This window comes from Rhinatrema bivittatum, chromosome 2 (genome assembly GCF_901001135.1).
Source record: "Rhinatrema bivittatum chromosome 2, aRhiBiv1.1, whole genome shotgun sequence".
NCBI lineage: Eukaryota > Metazoa > Chordata > Amphibia > Gymnophiona > Rhinatrematidae > Rhinatrema > Rhinatrema bivittatum.
The window spans coordinates 252,545,445-252,558,326 of NC_042616.1; the positions used below are offsets into that span (position 1 = coordinate 252,545,445).

General features: G+C 43.4%; 1 protein-coding gene across 1 annotated transcript in view; it reads right to left on the reverse strand.

The window, feature by feature from the left end:
- Window positions 1–3,094: 3,094 nt before the first annotated feature.
- Window positions 3,095–12,882, reverse strand: part of TGFBR2 (transforming growth factor beta receptor 2) — a 176,949-nt gene continuing 167,161 nt past the window's right edge. Inside the window, exon 9 of the mRNA XM_029589418.1 lies at window positions 3,095–11,616. Coding sequence (XP_029445278.1) covers window positions 11,422–11,616 — 195 coding nt within the window. The 3' untranslated portion in view covers window positions 3,095–11,421. The remainder of the gene's footprint in view (window positions 11,617–12,882) is intronic.

Genomic DNA, 12,882 nt, shown 5'->3' on the forward strand with positions numbered 1-12,882 from the left:
GGGACTGCACCTTGACTATGGTGTGCAGTTCTGGTCACCCTATCTCAAAAAAGATGCAGCAGAATTAGAAAAGGCACAGAGAACGGCAACAAAAATTAGAGATATCCAGCCCCAAAATTTCCAGTTTGGTTCTTTTTTTTTTTTTTTCGTCTTTCGGACTGGTCAAAATTTTTTTTTTTTTATGGTTTGGTTCACTTGCTGAATCCAAAACAACAATAAACGGAAGTCCACCCCCACCCCGAACAAAGCAAACTGGGCTTCCTGTGCCCTCAAACAGCCTCCTGCCCTGCCACAATTTAACCAGGACTTGGGACTGCCCAGCTGGGCCCCTCAAATCCCTACTTCTGCTATGGAAATAATCCAGCCTGGGCCCAGCTGGTACCTTCCCAGGCCTTTCCCATTAGTCTCATTAAAATCTGCCCACTTGTCCTCCGCCAGCAATCATGGTAAAACCTTGAATGGCATGAGCAAAGCCCACTCGCTCCTGCTCCACTCCCAGAATCATCTGCCTGAAGAATGGTGCCGCAGTGAGGGTACCTTGGCACTTGCCTTGGGTGCGGCCGGTGCCATTTTTAAAGTTCTGGGAGCCAAGGGGTGGGAGTGAGTGGACTTTGCTCATACCCTTAAGGATTTTACCAGGACTGCAGTAGTGATGGTTGGGGTGGGAGCTCCCCTGCCTCGAAGATTTTAACGGGGGGTCAGTAGAGGTCTGGGGAGGCCCAGCCGGGCAGGTCCAGGCCCTGGGTTAAATTGTGGCGGGACGTACGGTGCTTATGAGCTACATTTTAAAAAAAACTTTTAAACAACGAATGCATATTCCTAACAAAATTCATAAAGGGGGTGGAATGGCTTCCTTAAAAAGTGCAGTTAAACAGTATGGTTCTTCAGCTTGGAGAAGACACACTAGAGAACACTACAAAAATAAATCCACTTTTGTTTGTTTGTTATTTTTTTTTTTTTTTTTTTTACACAAGGCAAGTTTATTTCCAAGCCATATTGTTCCCAAAGGACAAAAGGATTTTATGGTGATTTACAGTGTTCGTATAGCCAAAACTAACTGTAACAGAGACTTGAGGCTGTAAAGCCGCCTGAGCCTCCAAAGCATTTTGGAGCTGCGCAACTGGTTTGAGTGCAGAGCTCCTGTCTGTGAGCTTTCAGGCAGTGGCAGACTGTGTGTTGCAGCTACACTAGTGTAGGCAGGGGGACAGTGGTCAGCTGCCAGTGCTCTTCCGACTCAAGGTGACTAGATTCCTCCCTTCTTCTCCCCCCTTGCATGCTCCTGTCTCCTTGTCCGTTAACATCGCTCTCTGAAGATCCTGACTGACACAGAAGACAGAGATTCTAATCATGCAGCCACCTCAGTTTTTTTTTCCTTTCCTGGAGCTCTCCACTCTGCTTCGGCCCCTTTATATGGAGTGTGGTAGGTTTCCCATTTCTTCCCTGGGCACTGACAAGCAAGCCCCATATGCGAAGGGCCTATCGGGGGATCGGGCATCCCCCGGTGGGCCGATTGCTCTGGTCACATGGTCTGCCGTGCGCGGCCGTGACAGAGCCGCACTCAGCAGACCACGTGATGTGTCCTGGGCCGGCCTGGGTGGCGAATACCCGGGCTGGGCCCTTGGTAAGTTACAAGCTCACACTGTTTAGCCAATGCTTTTGTTGCATTACTATGCACGATTATAGCATGGCCACAACATTTACAGTATCATTTTTGCATGAGCATGCAAGATCTTTATGCATTGCTTGTTCAGTGGCTATTTTAATGGGTCCAGTCAATTTTTTAGTGAGCACACGCAATATTTTTTCTGCACGTTTTATTGCATGAGCAAAGAAGCTCAAAAAGTCAGCAAGCCAGTTATTTTTTTGTACAATTTTTAAATAAGGCTTCTTTTGCTCAAGGATTACTTTTCCTGCCATTTGGAAGAGGAAGAAAAACAAAGCAGCCCAAAACTTGCACAATGGAAGCATTTTGCAATGTTTTTGCCCTACCTTGGCCCAAAACGTACATTTGGTTTGAATTATGCAGAATTAAGGCTAGCAAGGCCCAGCGTGGGTGACATATTTTTTGAGATGTTCCCATCTAGACAGCTCTGTTCCTAATACACTGCTATAGGATTGTTTATCTTGGTGAAAACTGTAAGGAAGAACTGTAATGCCGACGAACACTTTCTTGTGACTGCTTGAATCGTGCCCTTTAGAGGTTCCTAGGGCAATGGTTCATTTTACTGTAGAATTTTGTTTTTAAGGATATATACTTTTCTGTTGTATACATTGTTTAAATAGTTTTGTAATAAAAATTGTATAAGATTGCTCTTCAAAGTTTATTATAAAGATGTGTAGAACAAGATAGGGGCTGCCCTGCTGGTTGCATTGTTACACACTTTTTGGATTATAGTCCATAGGGGCTGGTATTTTTGGTGTACTTTAGAATATTCACATTTACCAACTTGTGAATATTGGAAGCTCATTGGGTGCAACTAAAACAGATGACCCCCCCCTCCAAAAAAAACAACCCAAAACAAACCCTCCCCACAACCTCTCCCTCACCCCCAACAAAAGCAAACACAAAAAAAGGAGATCCACACAACGCATAAAGAACAGCCGGAGAGCTTTCCTTCATGTTACTGTTTTATTTCTGATACACTGTACATTAGACTTTTTAATATTTTGGAATAAAAAAAGAAACCCTGTTAACAATAAAAATAAATGCTTGAGCACTTGATGAGAGTAGAGTATATATATATGTATATATATACCATTCACATTCCTATTTCATATACAATCTACAGTTGAAGGGTTCCACCAAAGCATACAATTTTCCCTTTATACATCGCAGTGTGAATGTTAGTATGTTCAGACATGTCTGCACATTGTTTCTCAGCTGTAATATTCAGGCGGAAAAAGGCTGTGACAGGAGCTTATACCATATTCCAGTCTGGGATGGCTGCTTTCATGCCTGACAATGGCTTGAGCCCTAAGCAGCTAAACTATAATACCCAAAGCCAATTTGGTAACTGCACTAGCAGGGTTCAATGAAGCACAGCTCTGCAATAGCACCTTCACAATACCAAGCGCTATCACAATGTTGTGTTACTCCGTCCGTGGCTCTGGTTGTATGAAGTGACTTTTTTTTTTTTTTTTTAACGTAGGAAACCAAAACATCAGCTTTGTTGAAAAATATATCAGCCATTATAGGTAGCAATATTTATTCTTTGGAGAAATCAAATTTTATTTATTTAATGATAAGGTGACTATATATGCTTTTGTCACACATTCGAAACTCTCTCTCTCCCCAGACTTGACGGTTTTCTGCTCCTTGGCAAGCTCTTTCAAAATGACTGCTCGGTGATCTAAACTCCACTGGGGACTACAAAGGACTCAGAGGGCAGCTGGGAGCAGAGGAATCATAAGACAGATGAAAACAAGAGGCATTTTTATTTTCAGAGCTATTTTCCTTTCAAACTACAACTCTGTACACCAGTGGGTGTGCATTTTAACATATGTCTGTTTTAGCTGACTAACTTGAAAGACTGCCTTAAGGGTTCTCAGTGTGGCTCTTTCACAACAGAGAGAAGGATGAAACCAGAAGATAAAAACCCCACTTTAAAATGGATTCCTGTCCTACTTCTGTATGCCCGTGCTTGTACGGCATACAACCCAGGCGCTTTGAAAGCATGTGGTGTGCACCTTTGCACACATGGATTTTGGTAGGCAATCAAGGTCAGTCATGGCTAAAGTGACTTTGCGACGGGCAAAGGATGAGCTCTGACTTTATGACACAATAACTCAACACTGAGCAAAAGGAATACAAGCTGCAGCCCCATGCCAGTTGCGCTTTGACCTCATAGCATCAGGGAATGCAGTGCTGCTGTGCAAACACAACTCCTGTGGGTGCACAAGGGCACATGGAAACTGGTGGCGACTAGAGCCAAGGCTGGAAGCAGCTATGTCCATTCCCCACCCCAATCCCAGCATCACTCCAGTCTAATAAAACAAGTATATTGGAAGAAAAAGAAAATCTAAATCATAGTGGAAGAGTGACAATATTTTCTAGAATGATATAATTAGTTGGGGGTTTTTTTAATGCATCCTGGAGATTTTTTTTTCTTTTCTTCCTTCCCTTTCTCTGCTTATCTATGTACACAACTTTTGGATTTAGACAGCTAAATATCAGTCAGGCAATTTACAAATGGTCCGTGTAGTTGCGAACCACCCTGTGGGTGTTTTTATCACATGCACTGTAGGCAAATTTTCTAGGGAAACTTCCAGCGTTCCTTCTTTCTGACAATTAGCAAGTACGAAATAGCAAGTGCATAGTGAGTGCACTATTTGTGTGGGTGGCTGGGGAGAGTGAAAAGGGGCAAAATAGCATGCACACATTTTATAATGAAATGCACACAAACAGTTCTCCTCCCCTGACCTAAACATGTCCCCAGGCTAAAAATACCTGTGCTATGGAACCTGTCCGTACTTTTCACCCACATTTGAGAAAGGCATGATGCAGTCAGGCCAGATTACCCAGGAAATTGCTTTTGAAAATGACTCTCCATATTTAGCAAAAAATAAATAAGTAACCTATCATTATAGGATACTTACTGTTATGATTAATTTAATTAAAAAATTAAATGAATAACCAAAAAAAAAAAATCTACATACCCAATTAATGCAATTGATATGAAGGGGTTGAAAGGAAACCACTTGTAACCCTAATTTGAATAAGACAACCAGTTTCCTCCATACAAAAAGGTTTTCTATAAATTGCTAAGAAGTTCCAGGCCTTAGTACATTTCTTTCCCCTATATTTCTTTTTTTTTAAACTATGTCTATGGAGGATGTAATCAAGATTTAGTTTGGAAACCTTTGCTTAGAGGATGTAATATAGGTTTAGTTTGGAAACCTTTGCTTTGTTGGCTGGTGGATGCCTAATGTGTTACTACCTACTAGAATTGTCCTCATCAGCGCACTAATGAAGCTTTCCTGCGGGGGTACAATTGCTTGTATGGAGATCTCCATAGGCCAAGCTGAATTCATGAAAGAGATTGGTGGAGTTGAACACCTGACAACAATATCCAGCTGCCTAACAATAGGGCAGGGCACATTTTTATGGATATTACTGAGATATCTAACTACTGGGGACAGGCTCACAGTATATCTGTAAGAGGAGATGTTACCCTGGTCATTTTTACAAATAAAGTTACAAATTCTTATAAAACATTCAAATTTCAAAATTATGTGCACACCCTATTAATTTGTGAATTATTCTCACTAAGTTAATATAGTAGCTCTGTGGGAAGCATTCACAATTGTATGATAACCTATGCAGTGGTCTATGCTGACCTCATTGACATGCCTATTATAATCAATGGTAATTGTGCTAATAACAAAAAGACCTCGAGGTGTGGAGAACATAGAAAAATCCTGACTACACTGAAAGCCAGTGGTGCATTCAAACTAAAGTCAATTAGCACTTAAAAAGTATAACATACCTCTTTTTTCCCTGTTTCCATTTCATTTCTATGACACAATAAATATTGCAAATGTGGTCAAACTTTCCTTAATGAGTCACTTGCACCATCATGGAATCTCAGGAACTCACTGTGCTGCTGTGCTGTTTGTCATCATAAACCCATGTTAATATTGCCCTGACATATTCAAAAGCCTACTTAGAACCTAAAGAGCTGAGGCAGGGGCAAGCACGTACATGCTGACTAAGATATATCTATATTTATTAAAAGAGGAGAAAGCCTACACACGGAGGTGCACAAATTTTATTACAAGCACAAAAATAAATTGAAGTGAAAAAATTTGTGACTGAGAATTAGGCGAACAGACTAGGAAGGAAAATGACAGACCTGGAAGCCACCATGGTAGAGGACAGATATGAATATAGTTTCAATCTCTGAAACTTGGTATAATGTGCAGTAAACTAAGACTGAGCTATGACCACCCTAGACTATAATCTGTTCAGAAGAGACAGAACAGAGAAAAAGAGGGAGTAATTTTCAAAAGGGTTTACACACTTAAAACTGGGTTTCATATGCGTAAGTCGGCTTTCAAAAACTGTTACTGTAGGGGTTCCCTCATTTATCTCTGTCTTTTGTGAGCCAGGGACATACAGAGGGATCTGGTGGGGGGGGGAGACTCCCAGGGGTACTAACGTATCTGGTTCTTTGGCGGAAGAAATGTTTGAAATGATGTTGCCTGAAGTAATAATGTTTGACCACTGGACGGCTAATTTTGATGACTGAGCATGTATTACCTGATATAATGTGCTTTGGCAAAATGTGCACACACACACACACACACACACACACACACACACAAATTCTTAAAGGTTTGGGTTTTTCCTATCGGTTGTTACAAGAGAAGCGGGCGTTATAAAGAGGGAAAGTTTTGGCAGGGTTTTGCCCTTTCCTCTCTTGCCACGTAGGGTGGGAGGATTAGGGACCTCTGCTATTTGATCGCTGGGAGGCCCGGGGACCCTCCGAGGGGAGTGGGACCCTGCAGAGGCTCTTCCGACGAAAGGAAGAGGCCCAGAGGCCAAGCAGAAGTGGAGAGGAGTGCCATGTCCTTCAGAGAGGCAGGAGACAGCGGCTGCGGAGTGGCAAGAAGTGTATTTTTCTCCCTCCCCGAGAACTACCAAAGAGCAGGAAAGAGAAGTGCAGGAGTGGGGTGAGTTCACTTAGTTGGGAATGCCCCGGGGTATCCCTTTGATGTGCACAGAGAGAAAGGCGAGGTCTCCTCCTCCTCCGCCCCCCCCCCCCCCTCCGAGGAGCTTACCAACTGAGAGGCCAGGGGCCTGTGTGTGGAGCGGGGTTTTCCCTCTTCCAAGGCATTATCCACGAGAGGTACTGAGTAGGAGCACCAGAGGGGTGATTACATGTGAAGGGATGCCCAATTCGTCCTTGATGCGCAGGGTCTTGGGGAAACCTGCATGAAGAGGATGGGGAGGTAGAGTGTGTGTGGTGAAACGGGTCCAAGACCACCAGAGGCATGAGTAATGCTAATGCTAAGGGAAATGTTATTGTTGGATGAGAGTTTTGAGATGGGTATGTCTGAAAAAAAAACAAAACAAAAAAAAAAAACAGTCCTCCCATAGGGCTGAGAGAGAGAAAAGTCCGTGGCGAGGATAACAGGTTGACCCATCTGCTCAGCAGCAGTGGTAATATTCACTGTTATGGAAGCCCATGATTGTCTGACTTCTCCAATATCTATGTGCAATACCGCCTTATCTTTGCAGATAGTTTTGCCTGGCTGGAATATTCTACAGCAATAAAGTTGCAGCTGTTTTTGATGCACTGCGTCAGTCTTCATCATTGAGCCAGCCTATTCCTATGGAGGGAGGCAAGAGGTCATGGAGGTGAAGGAGAGGGGTGTCCCTCCCTGTCATTGCAATATAAGCGCAAACAGAGGTGTATTAATTCACGCTGCCACCAAAAGGTCCACCTCACCATCTGTATGACCATTTGGAGAACCCACAAAATAAATTTGGATTGACGACCACTGCATAACAGGGAAGACCCATTCCATCATTTTATGGACCCGGTTGGGAGGGTTACACTACGATATATGCTATTGAATCGTCAATAGGTTTTACCTGCATATGTGCACTTTAATTTTCAAAGAAAAATGTAAATGTAACATACTAACACAGCAATATACAAAAGCACATTTACCCGTGTTAAGTGCATTTAACATGAGAAAAATCTATAGACAATTCAATAGCATATTTTACAGCAATTTTCAAAAGTAGATTTTACCCAAGTGCAATTAAACAGGTAAATGGGCTTTTGTATATTGCTATGATAGTATGTTACATTTACATTTTCCTTTGAAAATTACCCTGTAAGGGACTGATTTTTAAAAACATTTACTCGAGTAAAACTGGGTTTCTGAAAATTGCTACAACATAAGTTACTTTTATACACATAAAACATTTTGAAAATTACTCCACAGGGCCTTAGTTTCAAAAGCATTCCCATGCTTACACCTGGGTTTTATGGGCCTGATGTTAGAAAGCATTTACACGCTTAAAATTGGGTTTTACATGTGTAAATGCACTTAATCCATGTAAGTGGGCTTTTGAAAATTGATACAATAGTATGTTACATTTACATGCATATTTCATTTGAAAATTCACCTAAGTGTATTAGCACATAATTTTATGTACTTATTTGTTGTGCAGTTTTCTAAAAACCACTGGAAATGAGCCTCTGGTGAATTTTCAGAGTTATGCAGGTATTGCGCACGCATAAAGAGCACATACATGCATAATTAGCATGCATGCGCTTATATGCAATGTTAAAAATCTTGAAAATATGCACACTTGTGATACTGCATGTACATTTTAATGAGGAAAAAAAAAGGCAGTCTAGGGGCTCTCCAGGGTGGGTTTCTAAAAGTATGCATGCAAATTGTGATTTTGTAAGATGAATACGGTACAGGGTGAATTATAAAAGCCCCACACACGCCCAATCCGGAGATATGCGCATGACTGGGCCACGGGCGGACCTCACAGATTTTAAGAGGCCTGCACTCACGGGCATATCTCCCGATAAGCGAATAATAAAGGTTAGGCAAAAAAGGGGTGGGGTCTGCGCGGGGCGTAGGCAGGACAGGACAGCGCTAGCAAGTCAGTATCACCCACAAGCGTACGCGCCGGGGTTGGATGACTGCGGAACTTGCTGCTGCTATGGACTGCGGGTAAGTATTAAAACAAAAAAATCCAGGGTAGTCAGCGGGGATTTAGGGGTCGGGGCTGTTTGGGTAAAAGGGAGGCAGGTTAGGTAGGGGGTTTAGGAAGTCCGCTCCTTTACAGGGGTGAACGGGGAGGGAACAGGCAAACGGGTCTATGGCGTCGCTGCATGTAAAATCCCCCCCCCCCCCTTTACGTGATCGAGACGCAATTCGCGTGCAATTCCATGGCGCGTAGCAGTAGCAAGTTACGCATCCCTCAGATCCCGGCACACACTTGTGCGCTGATGGCACTGTCCCGGCCCACCTACGGCCCGCCCACGCCCCTCCCAGCCTTCGCCTCGGCCTGCCTCTTTTTACAAACTCCTTCACGAGGCGCGTCCCAGGAGATCCGCGCACGGCTGCGGGCCTCTGAAGATCCGCGTGGCGCGCGCGTCCCAGCCACGTGCATATCTCCCGCAACCGCCGTGCGTAGTAGGGCTTTTAAAATTAGCCCTTAAGCTTTTATGGCGCTAGCCTTCCTACAAGAGTAGAGGAAAGGAAAATCATTCCTGAGGAGCTTCAGAGATTGCAGGTAGAAAGGAAGAATCTGTAAAAAAAAACAAACCAAACATTTGTTTCTAGGGGAGTCTTTAAGGTAGGATGGCCAAGGGGACCCATGAACCTTCTCTGTGGAGTCTTCATGTATATTTTCAGGACTTCCGTTCTAATCTGATTATAATTATGGAAGGAGAAACTTCTGCTAATCTGTTCCATTACACCATTTGTATCAGTAAAGGTTTATTTGGTATATAAAGGCCTTTACTTAATTGACTGTATGCTGTAATCCTAACGAAATGCGATTGCTGTCCCCTGACTAGAGAAACCCACCGTGTTCAGTTTGCCTGACCTCAGCATTTCTCCACATTTCTTTTTAAGGAAAAGTCTGAAAGAAAGAGGTTCCCCAGACTTCCAGCCCAGGGAAAGGAGGCGCATTCAGACATAATAAGAGACCTCAGGACTGTGTACAAAGGGGAAGTGCTGCTTGTAGCCTGGATCCTACCAGATAGGAGTGGAGAAGTCCTGAAGTTCCTCAGGCAATTAGTGGAAGAATCCACATGTGGGGGGAGGGAGGCTACACTAGATCTGGTATTTTTAAATGAAGACCCTGTCACTGATCTCAGTATCAGGGAAAATGTAGGATCTAGCACTCATATTAAGACTGCATTAAGACCAGGGTCCTGGACTTCAAGAGGACGGGTAATAGCGCTGAGAGCGGAATCCAAGGGCTGAAAGCTGCAGAGAAGCTTTGATCAGGTAATAAACAGGAGCACTGAGAAGGCAACTAATCTCGATGGAAGTCTGGTTAACAAAGGGAGAGAGAGAAGCAAGACTGGTAAGGTCTTCTAAGGAGGGAGCAGAAATGGTAAGAACAATGAGATTAGCATTCAAAAATACAAAAAAAACACCGGTGTGGAAGAAGACAAAGTATTAGGAGATAAGTAAGGGAAGCAGGGAGGATAGTTAGACGAGAAAAAGGCTCAAACCAAGGAAAAAACTGCCCAACTGATAAAAGCAGGAGACAAAACCTTCTTTAGAAACATAAGGGAAAGTAAAAAAAAACAAAAAAACAACAACAAAGGGGGAATAGGTAACATAAAAGGAAGAAAGTGGGATTTGTGGAAAGGAAGACCAGCAGCCAGGAATCTTAAATACATTCTTTTGCTCTTTATTATAGAAGAAGGGGAAGGGGAGGGACGTAAGGCAGGAAAAGGCATTAATTAACATGAAATGATGGGGGATAAGACATGGGAGGGCTGAGTAATGGATTAAATAAGGGATCTTAATGCTCATCTAATCAGGATTGTAGAGAACCAATAAGGAAGAAAAGAAAAACAGACGTGAATAAGGCATGAACGTCCACGTCTATTAAAATACTTGCACAGCCTGTGGTCAAAAAAGAGCAGCAATACCTGTGTGGGCTGTAAATCTCATGTTCCTGTTTGATATCTTGATTACAGCGTTGTCTACTGGTGGCATAACCAGTGACCACCAATTGAGAGCAGATGGCACTGATCTACGTATTTCATCAATTGGATAAGTTCTTGGAGGAGAAGTCCATTACCTGCTATTAAGTTCACTTAGAGAATAGCCACTGCCATTAGCAATGGTAACATGGAATAGACTTAGTGTTTGGGTACTTGCCAGGTTCTTATGGCCTGGATTGGCCACTGTTGGAAACAGGATGCTGGGCTTGATGGACCCTTGGTCTGACCCAGTATGGCATGTTCTTATGTTCTTATGTCTTAGGCCGTATTGCCGATGCTAGCATATTGCACCGTCAGCACCTTATGTAGTCTTTTACCTAACAGTTGAGCTTTCCTTTACATCTGCATTTTCCTGGAAATTATTCTGTTCCTGATTATATATATAAAAATATACCTATTCCATAGATATATACAAGTATTTATAAAGTGCAAATGTTAATGGCTATTGCATGAATTTCATTTCCTGAGGGAGTGCTAATACAGCTTATCCTATGACAACGGTTAACAGTATCAAAAGGGCATGTCACCTGCTCCTTTTGGAACCCTCCCACAATTCCTCACTCCTCTTTGGAGTCACGGCAGAGTAGGAGTGGAGGAAACTTCCTTTAGCTGGGCGGGAAACAAGTCAACCAGTCTGTTGGCACCTGCCTCCTCAAAATAAACACTGTGAAGAGTTCATCAGCCACCACCGCTTCAGTTGCTACTTGGTATTCACGGAGCAGTCTTCTGGAATTTTCTCCTCTGAACAGCTTCTCCCAGACAGCCTGTCCAAATGCTCCATTCCGTCCAAATGCTCCATTTCGTCAAAGCGCTCGGCCACGCACTGGGCAGTGAGTCGGGCCTCAGGGTCGTGATCCCAGCATTCAGTGATAGTTTCACATACAAGTTGGATACCCTATAAAAAAAATAAAATAAAAGTATATACAGAGATATATATATATATATATATATATCTATAAAAATAGAGAGAGTCAGAGACAGATATTATAGAATCAGTATGTAAGACAGAAATGGTCTTTTGGCTCTACTTTATAAGCTGGCAGTAAAAAGCATTTAGTCAAACAGGAAAGTGATGAGCCATGGCAATTTGGCTGCGTTCTGCTTGTACAATTGCTGACAGCTTGAGGGAAGACAATGGAGGGTTTGGTCTAGAAAGAGGTTTCCCTTTCCGGCCTTCTCCAGCTGACCATTTCTGTCATTCTTCATCCTACCCCTTGAGGCAGTGATATGCCAGGAGGGGGGGCTTATAGGGACCAGATCAGAGCCGGTGAGATCATCAATAAGATATTGGTAGCGGGCAGACCCCCCCCTCTCCCTCCCTGATAAGAAATTTTGGGAGGTGTGTGGAGCGGGAGGGGTAGCAGAGGGCGATGGGAGTAAAGGACATTAAAAATAAGCCAAAAACATTTGCTGGCTCATTGCAAGTTTCTCTGATGGCAGGATGCACAAACAAGTTGAAATGCATGTCGTACAGTAACAAGAGACAATATTAATTTGTAGCATTAACAAAGTATTACGGCTCTGTATCTTTTTTTCAAGCTCTGCAGTAGTCACCTGAACAAAGGACAGTCACAAAAATATTGCAACTCACCGCGGCAGCTATTTTAAGTGACTGACAAAGTGTGAATGCTCTACGGCCTGAATTTAAAATGGCAATACTGCGGGTACAGTTCCTGACATGAAATGATGAAGCAGTAACGAAGAGGTGGGGCAAGGGTCGCAGGCCGTAGTGAAAGGGAGGGAGAAAAGTGAGGGAAGCGGCTATTGGCTTCATTCAACGGGAACACTGCCGGCTGGATTTAGCCGGGGGGGCTGAGAAGGCAGGTCTGAGATCAGGCGGGTTCTGTAGCCCACTGCCACGCAGGGCAGGAAGCACTCTCTCCCGAGTCTGCCCTCTCACTCTCTGGTAATCTGCTGGAATCTCCAGAAACCTTATGCAGTGCATTTTGGTACGACCTTAAGCAGTCTCAGCAGCTGAGAATCCATTCTCCTCGAGTCTCTGCCGTATTTCCCCAAAATATCTCCCGCATAGCTTTGACGGTTACCCTTACGGTATTGTAAGGGTTATGAACCTAATAGGAAAGTTCAATCTTTAATGACTCCTAATAAGGATAGGACTTGTCCTGGACCCCCCCACCCCCACCCCCACAAGAGACCCCAT